The sequence below is a fragment of the Aethalodelphis obliquidens genome, unplaced genomic scaffold (assembly GCF_003676395.1).
Source record: "Aethalodelphis obliquidens isolate GAN/ISIS:26980383/991018 unplaced genomic scaffold, ASM367639v1 scaffold52, whole genome shotgun sequence".
In the NCBI taxonomy this organism is placed as follows: Eukaryota; Metazoa; Chordata; class Mammalia; order Artiodactyla; family Delphinidae; genus Aethalodelphis; species Aethalodelphis obliquidens.
Genome location: NW_020837996.1, coordinates 7702091 through 7726348, shown reverse-complemented (window position 1 = coordinate 7726348; position 24258 = coordinate 7702091). Strand labels below are relative to the sequence as shown.

Here is a 24258-nt window from a genome sequence, read left to right as displayed (position 1 = left end):
AAATTCTCTGTTCCTCAGTTTCCTTATTGACAGAATGATTCCAGTAATGTTATCATCATCATAAAGTCGTTGTGAAAATTTTAAATGTAAATTAAAAGTTGCAGAATAAAAGATGCCTGGAGCAAAGCACGTGCTTGGTATATATTAGCTCCTCTTATAAATCCAGTGTTTTTATCAGCTACATGGTGCTACCTAGACAACAGTAAATACTTAAAAATTTTTCAAATAAAATCTGAGCATTCTGTTCTAGGATTAAAATTAATCTTAGACGTTTACTTTTTTGTTGCTCTTGTTCTCAAATATACCCCAGTATCCTAAATACTCTTGCTTAGCTGTATACTACAGCAAATCAGGTATATTTTTTGAACAGGAAAATGTCTGTCTGCTTTTTGTAAGAATAAATTTGAAGTTTGAAAGCTTTTCACAAATTTTAATCGGTCTCTTTGTTGCTGTCACCCTAGGAACTAACTTCACCCTTGCAGAGCTGGGGATCTGTGAGCCCTCCCCGCACCGAAGCGGCTACTGTTCCGACATGGGGATCCTTCACCAGGGCTACTCTCTGAGCACAGGGTCTGACGCCGACTCCGATACAGAGGGAGGGATGTCTCCAGAACATGCCATCCGATTGTGGGGGAGAGGGATAAAATCCAGGCGCAGTTCCGGCCTGTCCAGTCGTGAAAACTCGGCCCTTACCTTGACTGATTCTGACAACGAAAATAAGTCAGATGATGAGAACGGTAGGCCTGCTTCTTAAATATTTTTTAATGTTCTGGGTACTGCACAATGTGGGGCTTGGGATGTTTTTGTGTTTTAATAAAGAGGCATATAAAAACCATTCATTTTCTTTTAAATCGACCTTGTCTACCCACGCTGAGCTGGGGGAAAATAAACCAGCAAACCTCAAACACACAAAAAATGAGGAGAGAATTTTAAAATCACATTTTGATGATAGCACACTCTTCAGGCATCGTCAGTTGGTCTTATTAGCAAGTAAATTGCATTGCAAAAGAAGCAACTTGATAAACTATGACCTATACCTAGAAAATGTCCTCTCTCCACAAGTTTCTAGGTCTTTGTATTGATTTCCTCTTCCCAGTAAATGGCAACCTGGGTTATTTTTTTTCATGAAGAACTCTTAAGAATCCTACCTTATCTTAGACTTTCATTTCCAGGCGGCAATGCCTCATATCCGTATTGGAGATCAAACTTGGAACAGATGCTCTGGAGTTTAATAATGACAAATAGGAAGAGACTTGTCTTCAAAAAAGTATTCTCGTCTATGTTTATTTTTCTCCTTGGTACCTATGTAGGTTCACGGCTTCCCACACCTTCTGTCACAAATCACTGTTGCTTTATCCATCAGCTTTGTGGATGTGTTTTAATGAAATTTTGAAAATTGAATGCTTCCGATCATTAAGCAGTAAATACAGGGAAGCCTAAGCAAGTCATTAAAGAGAGAAGGTGCTTATTTGTGGCTTTCTTAGCAACTCAGAACCGTGTTGAGTCCAAAACATTTTTTAAAAGATAAATTGCATTAGGTATGGTGGATTTATTGAGAAAACATCAGATGCTATGTGGTTTGTTATGAATATATTGTGTGTTTGCTAAAAGAATTACCGTTAGAATGTTTACAAATAGATCAGTTAAGCAGGTTTCCATAAATAGTATAAACCTCTACTAGAGCAGCTCTAAGTATTTTCTTGCCTTTAAAAAATAAAAGAAAGAAATTGGCAGGCAGGCAGGCAGCTTGTTGTAAATACAAAAGCATAGCTAAATATCGTTTATTCTCCAAACCGTGTTGAAAACACATCATTTCCTGGGTAAGTCGCGTATATTCTAAAAGATGTCACTGTGTTGCATTTAAATTTATGTTTAATTGTGAAATAATTTATTCTACAGTGAGGACAAGGGGATGCGTCTTCCTTATGTCTCAGTTCAGGTAGCTAATCAAGGTGTCCTCTCAAGGAAAAATCTGCACTTGACTCCTTTTGAATTTTAACAGAATTCTGACACTTGGTACATTCAGCACTCTAAAGGTGCTTATTTGTTGGGAAATTACTTTCAGAAGTTTTCATAAAGGCATACATTGAATCCATTTACTGATGTACTTTTTCCACTTCAGTGTGTGTCAGGTACTATTTAAATGCAGGCACTTTGATTGCCTAATAAATAAAATCATTTGTAATCCAAGAACTTACGGCATATCTTAAACAAGGTGTTTTAGCAAATGTTCCATGGTTGGAATTCTCGCTGGTCTCATGGGCACCATCTATAAAGAATTACTTATACATATTCCTAGAATTCACACCCTTTCTTTTTTAAGCTGTATACATCTTAAAAACTCAATGAATAAGGGGAGGTTTCCAGAGAAGAAAAGGGAGCAAAAAGGCTTGCCTTGAATTTACCTACAACTGTTAGGGTTGAGGGGATTTTACAGGTAAAGATGTAAACCAACAGTAGTTGCTTTTTTCCAATATCATTTGAAACATATTCAAACAGTTTTCACCTTGCGGCACTCTGTATAAATCCCTGTGTACTGATAGGAAATAAACCCTTAGATACAGTGTGGCGATTTTTCCCTGTAATGCTAGTTCTAATACAATCAGAATTGCATAAAGAACTTAGATAATGTACTTAGAACCAGGAAGCCATTCTTTTGTTCCTGAATCTGGCAGAGCATGAAGGGGGGATTCTGAAGCCAGAGTTCAAGCTTAGGTGATAGATGGTTATTTAAAAATGTACAGATAGAATGTGTTTCCTTTTCTCTTTTTTAATTTTTTCAATATTTCACAGATTCCAAAGATGTATATGACGCATGCTCTGTTCTCCTTGGGGGCCAGAAATAAAAACAAGAAATTGTACACGTCATATCATAAACTCCTCAACCAAATAAAAAGTGGGGTGTGAGCTACTCTGCAGCCTGAGGTGTTAACTTCAGTCAACTTCTTGCCCTTTCCTTTTGATAAATTCTATTTAGCTCCCCCCCAAAAATCAATGCGTTTTCACCTCACTGGTTTTATGAAGTTTGGGAATGTATTATCATATAGATTGACAGTTGCCCCACTGGTTCCACACCACAGCATGGACACTTACAAAGCCATCATTAATTTCTCACACTCGTACTCCGCCATGGCTTCCTCCGTAATAAACGCTCTGTCCTTCAGAACCAAATCAATAACCTTTTAGATATGCTTCTCTTGAAGAGGAAGTAACGAGAATCTATACTCTGAGAAAGAAGCCCTCCAATTCCATTTTAGATTTTAAGGATATGTGGCCATGGAATGAATCTTTTCTTTGGACCCCATGTATTTTTATTTCATTTTTATGGTGGGATCTTGGGGTACAGAGATTTTCACAGCGCTTATTTTAAATTGCCTTAAAAAATTCCTAGTGTGGTTTTGCTAAGCATAGGTAGCAAGTCAAGACATATCTCAAAAATCAACTTGGCTTTCTATAACCTAAAATATGGATCCAACCTTCAAACTCATGTAATAAAAATCCCTAACTGTCAACAGTTCTTCGTACATGCTGCTGTGACAAAAATGACCTACTAGGAACTAGGAACTTGAAAGTCCCATCACGCCAAACACACAGGTGAATTTGTCCTTCTCCCTTTTATTTTTTTTTTTCCAAGTGTAGATTCTTCAAGCTTATCACCACGCACAGCTCTGCATCTTACACATACTCCATGGCCACCAAATTAATATTGTGCTCCCTTGGATTGCTTAAAATAGATAAAACTCTCGTGTTCAGGTTATTTTATCAGGTTATTTAACTCTATCTTTTAGCTAACGATGACTTAGCTAGAAATGGCAGTGAGAGTTGGAAACAGCGAGGCCAAGCTTTTGCAGCTGTGAAATTTAACTGCATCTGTAGAAAGGGCTTTCCCGGTGACTCTAAATTAGAATCATTCCTTTTTTGGGTGGTAAATGTCCCACTTAAAATATGCCCTCTTCAAGGCCCTTTTTTTCACCTGAGTTATGGAGAAAAAGGGGCAGCCACTAATACACAAGCATAACTAATTGCCTTCTTAAAAATGCGAAATAGCACATGCTGTAAAAAATCTGGTCTGCACACTCTTGACCCCCTTAGGCAGTTTCTTTACCTTGGGGACTTAAAAATATCCTTGAGATTTTTTTTTTTTTTTAGCATAATTCTAGTTTCAGTTATTTTATTGGAAATCCAGAAAGAAAAAAAAAGGAAAAGACAAAGAAAATAAGATTGGCTCTGGGATAGGAAGCCAGAAATTACAGAGAACAAAATCTGACCTTGGATGAAGCTTTAAGAAAAGTATCCTTCCTTTGCCCTGTTTGTTTCCACCCAAAGTAAATAAGGACAGCGTTCATTTTCATCTGTTGTCAACTGGGAAATTTATAATTCTCCTAATGTACTTTGAGGATGAAAATATAAATGTTGGGTTAATTCCATTATATTACACCAAATGCATTTATAAAGCAGGCTGGCTCTCGGCACCTAATGGATTTGTGTGAAGTGTGTTTGGGGAACCCAGGTGCTGTTAGATTGTGAGTCCTCTTGGAAGAGGTCTGTAGTGTTCCTCTCTCCTCAAGAGAACTTGAGTGCACCCAGGTATTCGTCGCAGGTTAATGGAGACATGGGGCATGAACTCAGATGGGAGACAGGCGTTCGCTTAGTACCAGGACACTGTCTGTAGATCGTTACCTCCAACTACATGGCCTTCATTTGTCCTAGGAGGTGAGTTTCGTAAGTCTTCTTTCTTTCTCTTCAAAAAGCAGCTCCTCGGTAGATTTTACATTAGAGTATCCTGTAAGCAAACACACCCAGGACCTGCCAGTGGGTTTCTATTTCTGTCCCACTCTATTCCTCTTACATATTCTTAAATTTATTTTGTGTTTTATAATCCGCTCTACTCCTTTCTCCCCGCCCCCAAGCCACATGTAAAAATTACAGAGAGTGCCCGGAACAAATATAAAATCTTACTAACAGCACCAGACAGTGATAGCCAAGAGCTCATAATTTTGCTCTTCACAAAAGCAAAAATGTTCAGAGTAGGAATAGTTAAAGAGATAAGTACAAAATCACAGGGTAATAGTTGTACTTTTGATGTTGATATGTGGATGATTTCTTTTTCAGCCAGATTTTATGGGAAAAAACTTCCATGGCAGCTAAAGAAAATGTTGCCTCAATCCCTTAAAAATAAAACAAAAATCACACTTTAATCCCTTTTGGATGACCGTTACTTCAAATTGCGTTTCTAAACTTTATCTTTTTTTTTATACTTGCAAATTTGAAAGAGTAGCATTTATAAAGAAGAACGTGAAATGAGTTATCACGGATAGAAAAAAAGTGAAGGACGTGAGCACCAAATGTCGCACGTTCTTAGTCTTGTCTCTTCCTAAATGCAAGGATGATTTGATTTTAATAACTCTGGTCCAGTTCCCTGCACCTCCACATACTAGCGGCTCTAGGGGCACCTTATCTTACAAAAAGTTATTCAGGGGAGTCCTAAATATATGATTATCACAGTGTTAAAATACAGCTGATAATAATATAGAAACAGAAACAAAATTTAGGAATATCGCATTGTCACATGGCATGATACAGAAGCAAGAATCAAACTGATTGGTATTTTGCAAATGCATCTAAATGGGACCTCAGAGATTCAGGTTTTTGGCATATTAAGCAGTGCTTACGTAACTTTAAAGTAGAACAGAGTACTTGAAGGAGTGTAAGAGTATGTGCCTGATTTCCAGGACTGCATGTTCCAGATTATAAACTTTAGTGGCATGGTTTTTCGTTATTTATATATTTCTTTCTTTCCTTTGGTGGTTTCTTTCATGTTTGTTAATGCTCAGAGGGGCTATCAAGCAATGGCTGCATTCAATGAATACAATAAAAAAAAATGAAGCATTAAGCCTTACTTTTGGCAAGGGCGGCCTGATTATTACACATGTAATCTCCAGGCCTTCTGGGAGACATTGGGCTTGGTGGATAATCATTTGCTTTTTAAGCTGCTGAGTTTCTGATGTCTGTACTTTCACTTCAGTTAAGAGCAAAGGCAGTAACCGGCTGAGACGCACCATGTTCGTGTCAGTTCACGATTGGAAGCCTCTTAACTCAGAAGAAAACTCTTAACTTTTTTGCTTATTGCTCGGTCACTTTTTAGTTTAGTTGTTGTTTGTCAAGGATCAAATTAAATTTAAAGATGGGGGAGAGATGTAATCAAGTATTAAATAAAATGAGTTAAAGCTAAGGAAGTTGATAGTATATATTTTCCACACACAACTGAATCAGGATGAATTGCTCAGAACCTAAGATCAAATCAGACAGGATTTGAGAAGTGCATATGAAAAGTAATGAGACATTTCAGTTACCCATTCTGAAACTGGGGTGTGTGAGGGGAAGGGGAAAATTTCAAGTGATACATTTGTAAATAGAACAGAAATTGCAGATATGTACCTATTACGTCTATGTGCTTATACACAAAGGAAAAAAGGTTACTGGTGATGTAATGTTCAGTATTATTCGGTACTAGCTGAAGGAACTGCCTAGAAGATTGTCCTTTCACGGTTTCCCTAAACTCAGTTTGAGGAATGTTAAAGCAGTGGAAGGTAGAGGTAAGTGAGTCACGGAATAGTCATCAGCTACAGAGGTGATGAACTATGTATAGTCCACGAGCGAATCTAGCCCGTGAGTTATTTCATTTGGTCAGTGCAGTATTTAACACATTGTACATTACTAATCAACATTTTAAGAAGGGGAGATTTCATATTAGAAATTTTCATTTTTGGCTTCTCTTGCAATGTACAAGACTCATTAACATTTGTCCAGGTTTCCCTCTGGACAAACAGGCATAGAAGCAGTAACCATAGCAGCTCTAGACAAGCCCATTTCATCTGGTTCACCTGAGCTCCCTCCACGCTACTCCTATCAGTTAAGGTCTGCCTTAGCCTTTGTAGCACTTGAATGACCAAACTTGACCTATGTACAAACTTCAGGGAAATCAGAGTTCATAAAAATGTAGAAAGAAAGCTAGAAACCAGCAGTTGTAGCTTAATTTAACATGTGTTTATCATAGTGATGTTACTTCTTTTCTGTAAGTTTGGCTTATCTGTAAAATGGATTTACTTCTGCTCTACCAAATTTCTAAAATAGTTTAAAGGGGTTCCAATAAAATTAAATCAAATGAAAATCAATTTAGCATGGAAATTAATAAAGTAACTGTATGTGTGGGCCGGGGGAGGCTAAGTGGGTGATACGCCATCCCCATCTTCTGAAGTAGATGCCCTGATGTATTGAACACTTAAGGTCAGAACCTTTAATTTTAACACATATGTTTAAGTTATTTTAATGTAAAAGTATCTAGATGGACTTTTAGGAAATAGATGGAGGGAGAACGTACTTTAAAAACTTTAGCTACTTCACATATATACACTGCAAAACGTAAAATAGATGGCTAGTGGGAAGCAGCCGCATAGCACAGGGAGATCAGCTTGGTGCTTTGTGACCACCTAGCTGGGTGGGATAGGGAGGGTGGGAGGAAGGGAGACAAGAGGGGGAAGAGATATGGGAACATATGTGTGTGTGTGACTGATTCACTTTGTTATGAAGCAGAAACTAGCACACCATTGTAAAGCAGTTATACTCCAATAAAGATGTAAAAAAAAAACCACAAAAAACTTTAGCTACTTCAGCTGATTAAGGAAAACTCTGAGGCTTTTCAGGAGGAAGCCATTCAAAGAGGAGGAAAATGACTTCGTACTATGTTCAGCTTGGTCAGGCGAGAGGTTTATGGAGTCTGTTACAATGAAGTGAAAAACAATAAAGTAAAGACTAGAAGAGGAAAATGCAGTGATATATGAAGACCTCCAGCACCCCGAAAGAGAAGGACTAGGAGCGTTGTTGGGTTATGCTGAGTTGGGAAAAAGCGGGTCAGCAATCGTGCTCCACACACTAAGGAACGTTCGTCTACATGGATAAGCAGGATATCCAAGTATTGTTCAGGGACGGCTCTGAATCACAGTACAATATACTCCCAGTTCTCTTTGTATCCTAAGGATATGTGTGAAGGAGAGAAGATAATTGAAATACAAGCATGTTTACTAATGGAAGGGATTGAAATATTTGAGTTAGCATTCTTTGGAAACTCCATTCGTGGAGTTTTATACTGGCCTGGCCTGAAGTGGGTAGAAGAGATCGACACTATAGCAATACTATTTATGCTTGTGTTAAATGTGAAAAAGGAGGGTGTGGATTTACGTGGAGAGAGCTAGGCTCACAAGAAGGTTCAGGGAATATTTCTTTATAGGGTATTTGATGCAAGAAATTACACTATCACACATTCACTGATCCAAAATGATCTTTGAAATATTTTTTTTTAGAAAAAGAAAATTGGTATTTGGAAGGTAACGCACATTGGTTAAATATGCATATTTTAATACTCACAACGTATGTGATGCTGATAAAACTATGTTCTGTTTTATTTAGTATTGACAAAAAGTAAGTAATCGCACATGAGACACTTCAGTCTGGGGGATCCTTATTTTATTTCTGAAAAAAATTTCTGAAAAAAAGTTGAGCTGTTGGATGCTCAACATTATACAAAGCTGTTGTGTGTCTCTTTGTATTTGTGTGTCTGTGTTGTGTGTGCATGGAGTTCAGTTGGGAGGAAGGATGTTATTGAGGGGGATGGATATCAGGAAATAGAAATTGATCAAATGCCAGGGAAATGGTATCATAAGGGTATTTATGAAAATGCCAGAATGAGTACTGTTGATGTTTTGTAGTGTACAGTTTTAGGAGAAGGAGAAAAGAGAGACCTGTGCTGACCTTCTTTTAACTTGAGCTCTGTTGGTCACTTTAAGGCCTCAAGCCACTGTTCCAAGTATACCGTTCCATCCGTGTACCTCAGAATGAATGTAACAGAGCCCACTTTCTCTCAATTCCCACATAAGAACTCTTGCATCTTGGCAACCCTGAACCAGTTTGAGTTGTCAGAGAAATCATATGTGATTTGGTGGGGAGACTAATTTAGTTGCAGCATAAAATGTATTCTTCTCTCTCTCTCCTCCCTTCCCAATCATGATCTCTTTCCCTAATACTTTACCCCCCTCACCCTGCATCTAGCAAAGATCACCCCATCAGTGAACTAATTTCTTTATTCTTTCATTCAACCCTCTTGTTAAAATTGGTGGGATCATGTTTCCAAAATGTGATTTTAACATCATGGTTCACTGGGTTGCAGAAAAAAATTAAAGCTTTTATTTAAAGATACATTTCTTTTCCTTTATCCTTTAAAATTTCTATTTTTTGAGTGTATTTTATAGTGCATGTAATGTATTAGTATATGTACACACACCCACACACATATATGGTAGAGTACATAAATGCAGAAATGTATATATTGGAAGTGTGTCCAAAATTTTATGTGGATGTAGATATGTAACAAAATGTTAAGTGACTATTGTTTTAGACATTTTATTTCCCAGGAGATGAAGTCTAAGCAGCAGTCTCTCCTTGGAATATTTGGATAATCCGTTATCTTGTGGCAGCCTAACAGATTGTCTTTCTTGTTGTTCAGAGTTGTCTGTACCAATCATACCTTACTCTTTTTTTGATACAATTCCCATTTTCTTCTCTCAGTTCCCTGTGTCAGCTTCCAGTTCTTTTATGGATAGAGAACAATATTTACTTTGCTGTTTATTGAAGAAAGCAAGCACCCGTATACATTTATAGAGAAATCCCTGTCTCTTCTCAGTAGAGAAATAAGAATATAAACATTGGATGTATCAGCTGACAGGTATAGTAGGGGCACCTTTAAGGAGACAGTTGTAATTAGGTTGTAAATGAGGATTAGAACTCATATAAGTGGGAATGAGATGATGGGTATTCTAAATGAAAGAAAACCAATGTGTATGGTGGTTGGGGAATGAGGAGATGGTGCAAAGATGATGATGATTTTTCAGGAACATTGTCTTCCCCAAAATTCCAACTCAAGTCAGACTAATGGGAACATAGTAATTTCATTGGACAGCAGTAGATATATAACAGTAGAGGTGTAGGAACTAGATGACCAAGAGCTTTGAGTTATGGTCTGACCAAGGAGAGTTAGAGAACAACTAAAAGTTTATTTGAGCAGGAACAGTAATGTTTTAGGAAGCATCTGATTAAAGCACACACGCATGTACACACACACACACACGCATGTACACACACACACACGTTTGGACAGGAAGGTAACAAAATTAGAAGCAGTGATATCAGAGAGAGAAGCTGTAATCTAAGTAGGAGGACCCAAGAAATCTCTGGATTACATAGAGTCCTTCTTCTTGGCATTTCAGTAGGAAAAATTAATCCCTGATTAGCATATGAACATTGAATATTTATAATTAAAATATTAAAATTTGAAAAAGCATCAATTTGAAGCTCACAGAGTACAGAGAATGTTCCTTACAGAGGAATCTGTTATGCTTGCACATATAGTACAGTATTACAACAGCCAGACTCCGGTGTTTATTACTTTTAAATCACATGATTAAATAATAAAATAGCATCAAATATTGCTATGACAGGGAAAACAGGTCATAATATTATTTTTAAAGGAACAGCTAGTGTGTTGTAGGTGAACTTTGGCTAGAACTATTCCAGGTTGATTAATAGTTTCTTGAAGATTATTTCTGTTTCTATATCCTTGTTGCTCTTCTGGAATCATATTCTCATGTAATTTGTTGAAGTTCCTCTGTAACTATGTTGTTTCCCTTTCATCCCTAATCCTTTATATTTTTATCCCTCATTCTTTTACAAAAATCAGTCTTGAAAGAGAGATTTATTTTTTTCTTTCAAGCTTTCTATTTGTCTTTATACTTTTCTCTAGTTTTTATCTTTTTTCATTAAGTTCATTTTCATAATTCTCTCATTTTAATTTTTGGAGTATATTTTGTTCTTTTTCTAACATTTTAAGATGAGTATCATGTTTTGCAACTTTCAGTCTTTCTTCTTAAGTAAGAGTAAATATATTTACCAGGTCCCATAGGATTTGATACAAAGTGTTGTCCTCTTCATTGCTTTCTAAAGATTCTCAGCCATCTGGACTCTTAAAATAAAATGGAATCCTAATGCTACCAATTTTTACTTTAGTACTAATAATTGCTGGAAGAAGCCAATTTTTTTTTGTTAATTCTTTATAATGTCCGAATTGAGATATAAATAATACATAATATTAACATATTAATACACAATATATGTACATAAATATACATATGTGGAAACAACATACTTTTGCAAAGTATATCTAAAATATATGAAAATATCCATGTATGTGTGTGTATCACCACATGTAATTTGACACCAGAAATAACCATGGTTAATTTTTTTTTTTTTTTTTTTTTTTTGCGTTACGGGGGCCTCTCACTGTTGTGGCCTCTCCCGCTGCGGAGCACAGGCTCCGGACGCGCAGGCTCAGCGGCCATGGCTCACAGGCCCAGCCACTCCGCGGCACGTGGGATCCTCCCAGACCGGGGCACGAACCCGTGTCCCCTGCATCAGCAGGCGGACTCTCAACCACTGCGCCACCAGGGAAGCCCCATGGTTAATATTTTGGTGCATATTTTTTGCAGTCTGCGTGCTGTGTGTATATGTGTGTATGCAGTGTAAATATTTGTACAGAGTTGGCATCATGTTTTTTTTCCAGTAAATCTATTATTATAAACTTTTTCCCATGACATTAATTTCTGCAATAGTTAAGGGGTTCATAGAATTTTTGTAGCATGAGACATTTCCTCAATTTTCCTTCAGTGGACATTTATTTTTTTCTAGAAACAATAAAGTGTAGTATGATGAGTAAAATCCTTGTAGCTAAATTCCTGTGCACATCCCAAATTCTTTTCTTATAATAAATTCCTAGAAGATTTAGTACATACATGGTTATTTAAAATGGTAATCATTTTCAACCAATTTCTTTATAGGAATGTTTACCCTTGCACCAGCACTATGTGCAAATGACCTGACACACACACTTGTGCTCAGAAGTCACTGAAAACTATCTTAATATTTTTCCTATTTATTGATGAAAATATTTTTATCATTTATTTGAATACAAGTAAGGCTGAGCAACTAATCATGTGTTTATTGTCTATTTGTATTTCTTCTTTTACGATTTAGATACCCTCTCCAGGTGAAAAGATATTGGAATCATCCTTCTCATTTTTTAGTGTGTACTAACTTTTTACAGTGCCTACAGTGACCCGAGAGTAAGTCCTGTTGTGCTTTGTTAGTTCTACAGATGGTTTAAAATGTTCATTTATAGGTATGAAAATCATTGGCTACATTCTCAAAATCATATGACTTATTTTCTGTGGAATAGAAGTTAGAAATATATATACAATAGAAATATATATGTATATGTATATACATACACACACACATGTAATCTATCAGGCTTGAAAGCTGGAAAACCATTTTAAGTGGTTGCATTAACCAAAGAAGAAAAGCTAACTCTGAGTAGGGTAGGGAATTTTTTTCCGTATTGAATATTTCAGCTCTTGCTCAGAATGCAGGACTTTACTTCAGATTGTTAATTTATAACAAACCAAGGATAGAATTGCATTCCACATGATGAAAGGAAATTCACATCTGCTAAGACAATCTGCAAGGCACCTTGAGGAGATAAAATCAAGTAAATGATGTATTAAATATTCTTAAACTTCCTCCATCTATGGTGCCTTTGATTCAATGAGGATAGCAATCATAAACACAGTGGTATTCCAGCTATTGGTATTTTTACAAAATAGGTAGTTCTGCATGCAAGATAAATATCTCAGTACATAAAGAAATACTCTGAAAATAATCATGGGGAAGCAATCACTGTTATAATAAGCATATGGCTGTGCTAATATAGAGTGTTGCTTAATAATTGATGTTATAGGGAAAAAAAGAGTAGAAAGAGTTCTGTATTCTGGGGCATCCCCTAGTACATTCAGAAAGGAAAAGACCCTAGTGAAATGCAGAGCAATTAAGAGAATATGGGCTGTCTTCCACTTCCGCTGATACACATTTATGGCTGTGAACAGCAAGGCACATTGGGAAGGCAGGAAGTATACAAATCAACTTAATCTGTCCCTCTGTGATATTTCAGGCCCTCCACAATATAGTCCAATTTTATGTTTTTAGCCCTTGCTCCCACTTCTCCTCTAAATATATTTTCAGCTCCAGCCCAACTGGACTACTTATTTTTTCCAGAGCATACTCTTTCCTCTGTCTTTGTTTGACCTGTTCCCTGTGCTTTCATTGTTATCCCCAAACCTGCCCATCTATCACATTTCCTTACATCATCAAAGGATTATTTAAGATGCCAAGTACTCTGTGAAACTATTTTGGTCTCTTTAACTATATATGAACTTCCACTCCTTTGAATTCTTTAGCATTTTATTTATCCATTTGTTTTGGAACTAAGGGGAAATGGTGCAGACTTCGTCAAGATAGAGAAGTAAATGATTCGAGATACATTTTGGAAATACAATATATAGAACTTGATGTTGGTTTGAATGTAGGTGCCAATGAAAAAGAGCTATCAAGAATTACTGACTCTAGTGATTGAAGGGATTCCTGGTTACTAAGATGGGGAATATTTGGAAAGGATAGGATTTGGGGGCTGAACCAGAGTTTCATTTTGGACACTGTTAAGTAACATAAGACATCCAAGTAGAAAGGTAATGCGGTTAGTTGTGTAATTATTAAAAATGGAACTTAGAGGTGAGGTCTGAACTAGAGACCTCAATTTGAGATTCAGCAGCATGGCAGTGGTCTCTTTGTATATATACATGGAAGAAAATGAGCTCACACAAGGAGAAAGGCAGGGAAGGAAGAGTAAAGAGTTATTTATTGCAACAACCAAGGCAAGAGATGATAGTGTCTAGGACCAATGGCAGTGGTGATAAATGGTCTGATTCTCAGTATATCTTGAAGGTAGAGGTAGTAGTATTTCTAGGTGTATTGGCCAATACGTTTGTGAAAAAAGGGTGTCAAAGGTGACTCTCAAGTCCTTTACCTATTTTCTAATCAGGTTATCTGTATTTTGATATTGAGTTTTAGGAGTTCTTTATATGTTTTGGACATTACTCCTTACCAGATACATGATTTGCAAATATTATGTCCCATTCCATTGATTGCCTTTTCATTCTCTTGATAGTTCCTTTGCTGTGCAGTAGCTTTTTAGTTTGATGTAGTCCCACTTGTCTAGTTTTGCTTTTGTTGCCTGTGCTTTTGTTGTTATCAAATCCAAGAAGTAGTCGCGAAGACGAATGTCACGATGTTTTCCTCTATGTTTTATTCTAGTAGTTTTACAGTTTCAGATCTTGTCTTTGAATCTTTAATCCATTTTGAGTTGAATTTTGTGTATGGTGAAAGATAAGTGTTCGATTTCATTTTTTGCACGTGAATATCCAGTTTACTTAGTGCTATTTGTTGAAGAGACTGTACTTTCCCCACTGTATTTTTGGCACCCTTGTGAAAGATCAGTTGACTTCATTTGCATGAGTTCATTTTTGGGTTCTCTGTTCTGTCCCATTGGTCTATATGGCTGTCTTTATACAAGTAACATAATGTTTTGATTGCTGTAGCTTTATAATATATTTTGAAATCAGGAAATGTGATGCTTTGTTCTTATTCTCAAGATCTCTTTGGCTGTTTGGTGTCCTTTGTGGTCCCATATGAATTTTAGGATTGTTTTTTCTATTTCTGTAAAAAACTGTCATTGGGAATTTTGAGTGGGATTGCATTGAATTTGTAGATTGCTTTGGGTAGTATGGACATTTTAACAATATTAAGTCTTTCAGTCCATGAACATGGACTGTCTTGCCATTTATTTGTGTCTTCTTTCATTTTTTTAATCAAGATTTTGTAGATTTCAGCATACAAGTCTTTCACCTCTTGGTTAAGTTTATTCCTAAGTATTTTATTGTTTTTGATGCTATTATAAATGGAATTATTTTATCAATTTCCTTTTCAGATAGATTACTGTTAGTGTGCAGAAATGCAACTGGTTTTTATTTGTTGATTTTGTGTCCTGCAACTTTACTGAGTTCATTTCTTATTTCTACCTGTTTATTTTGTAGAGTCTTTAAGATTTTCTACATATAAGATCTGCAAACAGATCATTTTACTTCTACCTTTTCAATCTGAATGCCTTTATTTCTTTTTCTTGCCTAATTGTTCTGGCTAGAACTTGCAGTACTGTGTAAAATATAAGTGGTGAGAGGGGGCATTCTTGCTTTGTTCCTAATCTTAAAGGAAAAGCTTTTGCTTTCTCCAAAGAATATATTCAGATGGCCAAGAAGTATATGAAAAAATGCTCAACATCACTAATAAGGAAGTGCAGATCAAAATCATAATGAGATATCATCTTGCACTTGTTAAAATGACCACTGTGCATTAAAAAAAGGATAAAAGTATAGGCAAGGATACAGAGAAGTTGGCACTCTTGTACACTGTTGTTGGGAATGTAAAATGGTGTAGCCTCTATGGAAAACAACATGACATTCCTCAAATAATTAAAAATGGCATTGCCATATGATGCAGCAATCCCACTTTTGGCTATTTGTTCAAAGGAATGAAAATTGGGATCTTGAAAAGATGTATGCAGCTCTTGTCACTGTAGCATTATTCGTGATTGAATAATGTAGCAACAATCAAATGTCCATCACTGGATGAATGGATAAAGAAAATATGGTATATACATACAACGTAATATTATTCAGCCACAAAAAATTAAGGAAATCCTGCCATATGTGACAACATGAATAAACCTTAAGAACATTATGATATGTGCAATAGCCATTCACAAAAGGACAAATACTTCATGATTTCACTTATATGAAGTATCTAAAGTAGTAACACTCATGGAATCAGAAAATAGAATGGGGGTTGCCCCCTAGGGGTTGGGGGCCTGGGGAAAATTGGGAGTTGCTGTTCAATGGATATACAATTTCAGTTATGCAAGATGAGTAAGTTCTAGAGATCTGCTGTACAACATTGTGCTTATAGTTAACAGTAGTGTCCTGTACACTTAAAATTTTGTTAAGAAGGTAGATTTCATGTTATCTGTTCTTACTACAATAAAAAAGAAAAGAAAGGAGAAGAAAAGAAAAAGATGATGCCAAAGCTTTGACTGGAGGTATGATTTTGTCCCAACTGAAATAGTAAATTCAATCAACTGAAACTGAAGTGGAACAAATTTTGGAGTGGAAAATGGTGAAAGACTGATTGTGGCAGCATTAATAGAGAACAGGGTGATAAGAACTAAAGACACAAATAGAGACAACAATTTCCATGAGCTCTGCTGCAACTCCAAGGAGGGGAGTCAAGAGAGCTTTTTTTTTTTTAAATAAGAAGCAACTGTATATTTGTGTGATGGGTGAGAGTGATCCAATAGAGAAGAAGAGATCAGTTGATGATAGAGAAGAGAATGGGATGTCTTTCACAAGTTCAGGAGGATGGGAAGTAAAGAGAGGGGGCAGTAAAGAGAGGGGGCAGATTATGGCAGGTGGGTAGACCTCTGATGGAATTCTGGAGAATTTCTGCATTGATTACTCCTGTTTTCTCAGTGATGTGTGAACTGTGGTCATCAGCTGAGAGAAAGGATGGGGGGGAAGTGTTAAATTTTAAAGAGAGAAGATAAATGAGAAGAAATTGCTAGTAGAATGAAGACACTACCATTTACTACTTTTCATGGTCGGATGTGTGTGTGTGTTTGTCCACATTCTACTAACATGCCCAGGCACAAAGTAGGTAGTGTTTGATGTACCTTGGGCTCTGGTTTTACCAAGCCAGTACCAAACACCATAATGCAATAGAGGGGTAAGTGAGTACAAGGAGTATTTATAATAATCATAATGATTCACCCTGAAAGTTAAGCTAAGTAAGGATGAGAATGAGAACATCGTAGGGTGAGAGATGGTCATAAAATCAATTGATTGGAGGGACACATGGGTGTCAAAAGATAATGGGGTCAGGGTATGAGAGAGACTGAGCTACGAAAGTAGGCAGTGCTAATTAGAAAGTGGGTTGCATGAAATTGAGATTAAGGAAGGGTTGTTGTTATCAACGATGACAAGATAGGACCATGAGCGTGAGTAGCTGAAGCTGGATGGCAGACAGGAGGAGCAGCAAGAGCAGTTCACATAAGTGGAAGTGAAAGTGTTGGAAGAATCACCTATCTGTGTACTGAAATAGCCACCACTGCAGACAGGAGGAGTAGTGAGTGAGTGATAGACAGCCGGTCGTTAAAATTATCCAGAAAGACGGAGGAGTGATGGCAAGAGGGAGATATGGTGTCAGTGAATGAGAGGTAATGTGTGTTGTAATCAGATGGCAGGAGACTCAGTGTTGAGCACATGTACAGAGCATTGAGGGAGCGTGGCTTAATGGTTTGAAGGCACAGGAAGGAAAAACTGCCACCTCTTGAGCACAATCTGGGAGAAGCAGAATCCCAGGAAGAGTAGGATTTCCATTGGAGCAATAACGTGAAATGTGCCTTTGGAGATATGGTTGAGATGTTTTTCAGTGATAAAGTACATAATAAGGACTTAAAATGGAGAGTGAAGGCAAGGCTTTTGGTGTGTGATAAGGAGAGATGGACCTCTGGAACCCAGTAGCATTTAACCCCTCTTGATGGGATTAGAAGAACTAGGAGGGGCGTGGTTTAACCCTGGTGCGCAGGTTCACTGTTGATCCTGCAGCGATATCCTCAATCTATTTCTCTTATTTAAGGCAGTGGTCACCTGGTGATGCTGGAGAAAACATGGAGTCATCCCTTAGTATAGAGAAATGGTTGTCTTTGGATAGGGGGCAGGGGACAGATCCTTTATAATATTTCCTATTCAAGTATAAAGGAGGAAGAATCATTTTCTGATATACTGTAAGAAATCTTGATGACATGGACATCTTATACATGTTTCTACAGTCTAGCACATTGTTTATCAGATGAGTCACAAAACTGTGATAGGGAGAATAGGAAAGAAGGCAAGAAAATGAAAAAAGGATAGAGAAAGGACAATAGAAAGGCAAACTCAAAAAGATGAAAGATTAGGAAATAATGGCTTGGTAAATTGCAATCCACTTTATAAAACAAAGTATGGAACCCAGGAAAGATAGGTTCCGTTGATTAAGAATCGAACTTAGGGCTTCTCTGGTGGCGCAGTGGTTGAGAGTCCGCCTGCCAATGCAGGGGACACAGGTTTGTGCCCCGGTCCGGGAAGATCCCACATGCCACGGAGTGGCTGGGCCCGTGAGCCATGGCTGCTGAGCCTGCGTGTCCGGAGCCTGTGCTCTGCAACGGGAGAGGCCACAACAGTGAGAGGCCCGGTTACCGAAAAAAAAAAAAAAAAAAGAAAGAAAAAAAAAGAATCTAACTTAGCTTGAGTGTATGTGTGTCCATGGTTTAATCTAAAACTGAAGCTTCTCATTTTGAAGAGGAATAACCCTGTGAGTTAAGAAATCAATGAGCTAGGAGTACAGGAAGAGACAGGAAGATCATTCCATACCTTCTAAAAAATATATGTGTATCGTATAATAGGGCGCAAAATAGTGTTCCTGCTGAAATAGTAGGTTAAGAAAGAGGGATGACTGTACTTTGAAAGCATAGGAATGACAACTTGATCTTGTATGCCTTTTTTTGCTTTCTGGAAAGATGTGTCAAAAAAATTAGGTGCCAAAACATGACTCTGGACCATTCTCTAGGGTCTGTTCGGTGGGCATAATTCTTTTAAAATATCAAAGATTTCTCTCACTATCTCCTCTAGGAAAACTGTGCCTATATTCATGACTGTGACCTTTGTTCAGCTTTCAATTTATTTGTGTAAAAAAGAAAACCCACCAGATATTATGAAGAAAATTCAAGAACTACATATACTCTGTGTTGCATATTAATATTGGTATGACATATTTATGGGAGAGGCTGGAGAATTGAGAAAAAGTCTGGAGGCCTGGGTTCTTGTCCAAGCTCTGCCAATAACTAGCTGTACGGCTGAGGACAACAGGCCTAATCTCATTAGGTGTCCACAGGTCATAATATGAACACGTTGGGGGCAGGGGAGCATGGCTATTAAGTGCATGGATCTTGGAGTCAGGTAGATAAGGCTTTGAGTCCTAGCTCTGTCCCTTATCAGCTGTAATGACCTTGCCAATTTACCCACTAAGCTCTCAAAACTCTTCTGTCTTCTGTAAAATGGAGATAATGCTTGTACCTCTCCAATATTCTTGTTATTATCAAATGAAATGGGGTGTATCAAGCTGTTAGCAAAGTGCTAGACGCATGGTAAACACTCTACACATAGTATTCATAATTTTTGTACTACTGTTTTAAAAATAATTTTCTCGATTGCCATATTTAGTACATTTATACTGCTTTTAACATTTATAGATTTATCACATTCAAGTGATTCAAAATGATTTCTGGTGTCTTCTTCTTAATCCTTGGCTATCAGTCGGTCCTTGGGCAGAAATGTAAATCCCTGTTCTTGTACTGATCCTGCAGTAAAGGTGATGGGGATTAGATCATTTCCACTTACAGTGTCCATCCCCCTTTTCTGGGAACCTGTCATAAGTGGGAGTTCTGCCTTGTATATCAAAGAGGGATTCTAAAAGATGATTTCATTTGTGCCTTTATTTTGTTCTTCAAGCCAAGGGAGTTAAATATTAATTAAGGAGTCTAATCCAGTAAATATGGAGAAGAAACCATCTCAGACTCACAGAGTTTGTGATAAAAGGAGCTGGGAAGGGTTTGAAGCCAACACTGAGCCAGGATGAGCAGAGCAAGAGATGTGGGATGAGATCAAAATATGCAAGAAGACCAATCACAGTTTACAGTGCAGAAGGCCTTTAACCACAGGAGGACACTGCAGTATCGCTCATTCTGAATACAAGTCATCAAACATTTATTGAATATCTACTACATTCTGGGAACTCGAAGCACAAAGATAAATTTCACGGAATCCTTGCCCTCAAGTAACTCACATCCTAGCAGGAAGAAAGAGACCTAAATGGTGATGGGAGATAGAATAGCACAGTAATTAAGCACATTTCTTTGAAATGAGATTGTCTTGGTTTAAAGCTCAGTTCTGCCACTTCCTAGCCTTTGGGACATGGAAAATGACTTTATCTCTTTGAGCCTGAATGTTTTCATTGGTAAAATGAAAGAACCTACTACCCATGGATGTGTTGTGAAAAGCAAATGAGTAAAATGTTGAAATGGACTTAATGCAATACCTACTACCTAATATAGGCAATAATACATATCATTATAGGTAGTCATACATTAATGTTACACAGTGAAATTTTACACGGAGAAGTTACTGTTTGGGCTGGGCTTTGAAGCTGGAGGAAGATTGTTCCAGGTCAGAAAGAGAATAGATGACATCTGGAGCTGAGGACACAACAGCATCCAGAGCTGTGAATACGTTGTTATAGTTGGGGAATAAAGAACAGTCTCATAGTAGAGAAAAGAACAACCTCTCAGGGGTGGGGGCGGGTGGAATTGGAAGTGAACAAAGGGAAGACTGGAAAGTTCACTCTGGGCCAGCTTTTGGAAAAGTTAGAATTGCATGGCAGATGCTTTGACTTTACCATATAAGTAAGTGGGGGCCGCTGAAGGTTATTAACAAAGGAGTGACTTGATTCGATTTGCATTTTAGAAAAATTGTTCTAAACATGGAATCTACATTGGGAGAAGGAGGGCTTGGACCAGAAAGAGGCTAAGAGTCCATTATGGTCCCATCTGGGTCAGTGAAAGTGATGGGAAGGGATGCGGGAGAGGGAGGTTCCAGAGGCAGCTTGACAGTGGCTCACAAATGACTAGCATGGGCAAGGCTGGGTTTAAAAGGAAAGAGAAGATTCAAGAGGACTGCAATGAGGATGACTAGCTTAGAAGAAAGTCAGTAAATGAGATAGAGGCAGGGAAGAGGAGAACAAGTTCAGTTTTGGAAAATATTGAGTATAGATTTTCTTGGACTTCTCTGTGAAGCTATTAAATAAGCACTTGGAAATGCTTTAGTGAAAATAAGGCAGAATGTGAACCTGGGAACAGAGACAAGGAAACTCTCACCCACAGGTTTTAAGTGGGGCCATCTGAGGGGTAGGATGTCTGGGAAAGGGGTTGTCCAGTGATCAGAACCAAGGACAGGGTCCTAGCAATGCTGCTTTTTAAAGGGCAGTCCAAGGAAGATGAATCAGCAAAGTCGATGGAGAAGGGATACTCAGAGAAAAGAGGGGTAAATCTGTCCTCCTTCTGGAAGTAGAGATTACCAAGAAGAGCAAGGTCAATGATGCCAAAGTGTTTAATTAGGATGAAGAATGAGGAGAGGCCTTTGGGTCTGACATTGATGACATTTGATGGAGTATTCTGAAGTAAGGCTGTTGCAGATGCTTGATTAAAATGGCTAATGGAGAGGAGGGTGGAAAGAAAATGAAAGCGGAGAGCAGGCATTACATCCCGTACACCTGTAAAGACCTTGTATTCCCTGTACTAATGTTTTGTATACAGTAGATAATTTAACCATGCCTCTTGCTGTGTGTATTTTGCAGGTTTCAACTTAAGTGATGCTAAATGACAATTTTATCATATTCTGTCCAAGAGGACCTTGGTCTAGAGCAAAGACACTTAGGGAGAGGGGCAGATGTGTGGAATGACTCAAGTTAGAATTCTAGGAATTATGTTTGCTGAGAATCGTGGATAATCAGTAACTGTCTCATAACTTATGTGGCATTTGGGTCATTATTATAAAACAAGTCTTTAATTTTTTTTAAAAAGAGGGTATAAAATGTTCTGAATAAAGGGCTAACATGCTTAACTGAAAAGTGTAGCTTCTCTGTAAGCTTAATCAGTGAATTTTAATCAAAGCCATTGACCTCTGTTCTGTAGTTATGTGGTTATTCAAAAGTTGCACCAGATTTGGGATGATAGATAAGCTTCTGTGATCCATTTAGAACTAAATCACAAATCTTTTTTTCTAAGAAGACCCCAACTTTGCAGATTTAGGTGTGGGAGTGAATTTTCCTACCAGAACACTAGTCTTCCAAATTTTGACAAATGGCATAAAATGACTGAAAAATTAGATTTTGTTCTGGTTAGTAAGTTAGTTATTTAGTTTTGACTGTTTTCCGTTGTAACTTTAGCTTCTTTTTGTCATTTGCCTAGTGGTGGAAGAGAAACTAAGGTGTAGAAGAATAGAACTCTCTAGAGGCTGGGTTCTCCTTCCCTCTCCAGAAAATGCATAATTAATGGCTCCTCCCTCCTTTCTTCTTTTTTTCTTTAATAGAATGTCATTTTTTTAAGCCTTTTAGTAATCCCTTTAAAATAACACAAGATTGGCACCTTTTTTTTTTAATAAAAGAAGCAGTTAACACTTAGGTTTTAGATTCGGACAGACCTGGGTTAGAATCCCACTTCTCTCATTTGAAAGTTGGATGGTCAGCCAGTTTCTTAAGCTTTCTGACTTTCTCTTTTGTCATTGGTAAAATAACAAAAGAGAATATAAACACTCATTCTTAAAAGTTCTTGTGGGGATTATGTAAGCTAGTGCCTTGTAGGAGTGTTACAACTTCCCTAGTTCTGTATTCGAACAAGAGGTAAAATCATAATCGTGTATAGAAACAATCAGCCCTGGAAAATCCCTTAAACTGTCTCTAAAGTAGAGAATGCATGGTTTTGTGCATGCAACCCTATACTGTGATAAGTAGGTATGAAAGTTTAATGCTTACAGTAATACACAGAACATAATAAGGTGAATGTGTATCAAGCCTGGATATATTAAGTGTATGGAGACACACATACTGTGAGCGTTAGGGGGAAATGACATGCCTGACATATGAGCAGATTCATGTCTCCCATCCCTCACTCTCACCGAAGCATAGGGATACTTTTTTTCTCCTTTCTCCAACACCCACCATCAGAGAATTCTCCAGTGTACACAATGGGCTACCACTGTAAGCCAAAGGCATGTCACAGTTCCTAACACATAGTAAACACTCAATAAATAGCCATTTCTAGTTTTCATGCCTTTTGTTTTCCTAATAGAAATTTTTTTTTTTTTCCAAATAAAAAGTTGCTCAATAGCTTAAAAAGGGTCTAAAGAGCCTTCTTCAGAGCCAGCAGTATCAGAGCTCTAAGCCATGCAGTCTTGTTGTCTAATCCACCCTTGGGTGACCATGCTCAGATGATGCAATGATGCAGGATGATCGAGCGCAGTATGATCTTTTGGGTTAATTTTGCTCTCTCTCTGTAGTCTCCTGAGAGCCTGATAAAAGGAACATTTCCTTAAAGCTAATACATAGGAAGGCCTAAAAGTTCCAAATTTTGCAGCTTTCAGTGGATTTGAGGTAAACCCTTTACAAGAAACAGGGGAAAATGGATTTGGTTAGGGTTCTAGTTGCTGTCCTCAAAGGAGATTTATCAGCTTAGACATGTGTGTATGTGTGTGTGTGCATGTGCATGTATGTGTGTGTGACGGGCTTTAGCTTTGGTTAATAAACAAAATTACCTCAATAAAATATCCCTGATATTGAGAGAATAATACTACAATATTTGGTTGGTGTCCCACTGCTTTCGCAACGATGCTTTCTGGGGATGCCGAACTAAGCTGAAGTGGTAGTAAGAAAAAGAACAGTTTAATGGAGCCTAAAGACAGAAACATAAATCCGTGTTGTTCTTAGCGTACTGATGCTGTGCTCATACATTTGCCATAGGCAAGAAGTAATTCTAAATATTAAACTAACTTTAAACCACTAGTTTGAATATCTGAATCTCCTTTCTAATGATCTCACAACCTAGGTTTCGTCTGTATGTTTCAAAGGTCTTCATATTTTGCACCCAGAAGTATGTGTCACGGTGGAGAGACACAACAAAAAGTTTCATAAAAATTTTTTAAAGTGAGATTGGAACATTCTAAAACCTTGCTTGAGTGCCCCGCTGTTGATTTCTCCTAGGAGTGAAATATACGCGGCCACTTCTTCAGAAAGAACATATTAAAGTTGAAGTATAAGGATTTTTCGATCACAAGGATAATGATTTTTTAAAATCTTTACTATGTGATAAATTATTCTGAAGTCATTATAAAGATGTACAAACTTCCACTAGGGAATAACCCAGAAAGATGGTGGTGACTTTGAAATCAGTATAGACGTACCATGAACCTCCTTCCATCCTTGGCGGAGGCGGCTTATAGCATGATCCTGCTTCTATTTTTTAAAAAGTCATTTTCTTATCATCAAAAGATTTTTTATTTTCATTTT

The 24258-nt window shown here is 37.5% G+C and overlaps 1 protein-coding gene across 4 annotated transcripts in view; it reads left to right on the top strand.

Moving 5' to 3' along the window:
• Window positions 1-1572, top strand: part of LOC113608252 (teneurin-2-like) — a 739689-nt gene extending 738117 nt beyond the window's left edge. For all 4 annotated transcript variants that reach the window (XM_027084359.1, XM_027084361.1, XM_027084358.1 and 1 more), the window contains one exon: window positions 462-1572. In XM_027084359.1, coding sequence (XP_026940160.1) covers window positions 462-754 — 293 coding nt within the window. In that variant the 3' untranslated portion in view covers window positions 755-1572. The remainder of the gene's footprint in view (window positions 1-461) is intronic.
• Window positions 1573-24258: the final 22686 nt, after the last annotated feature.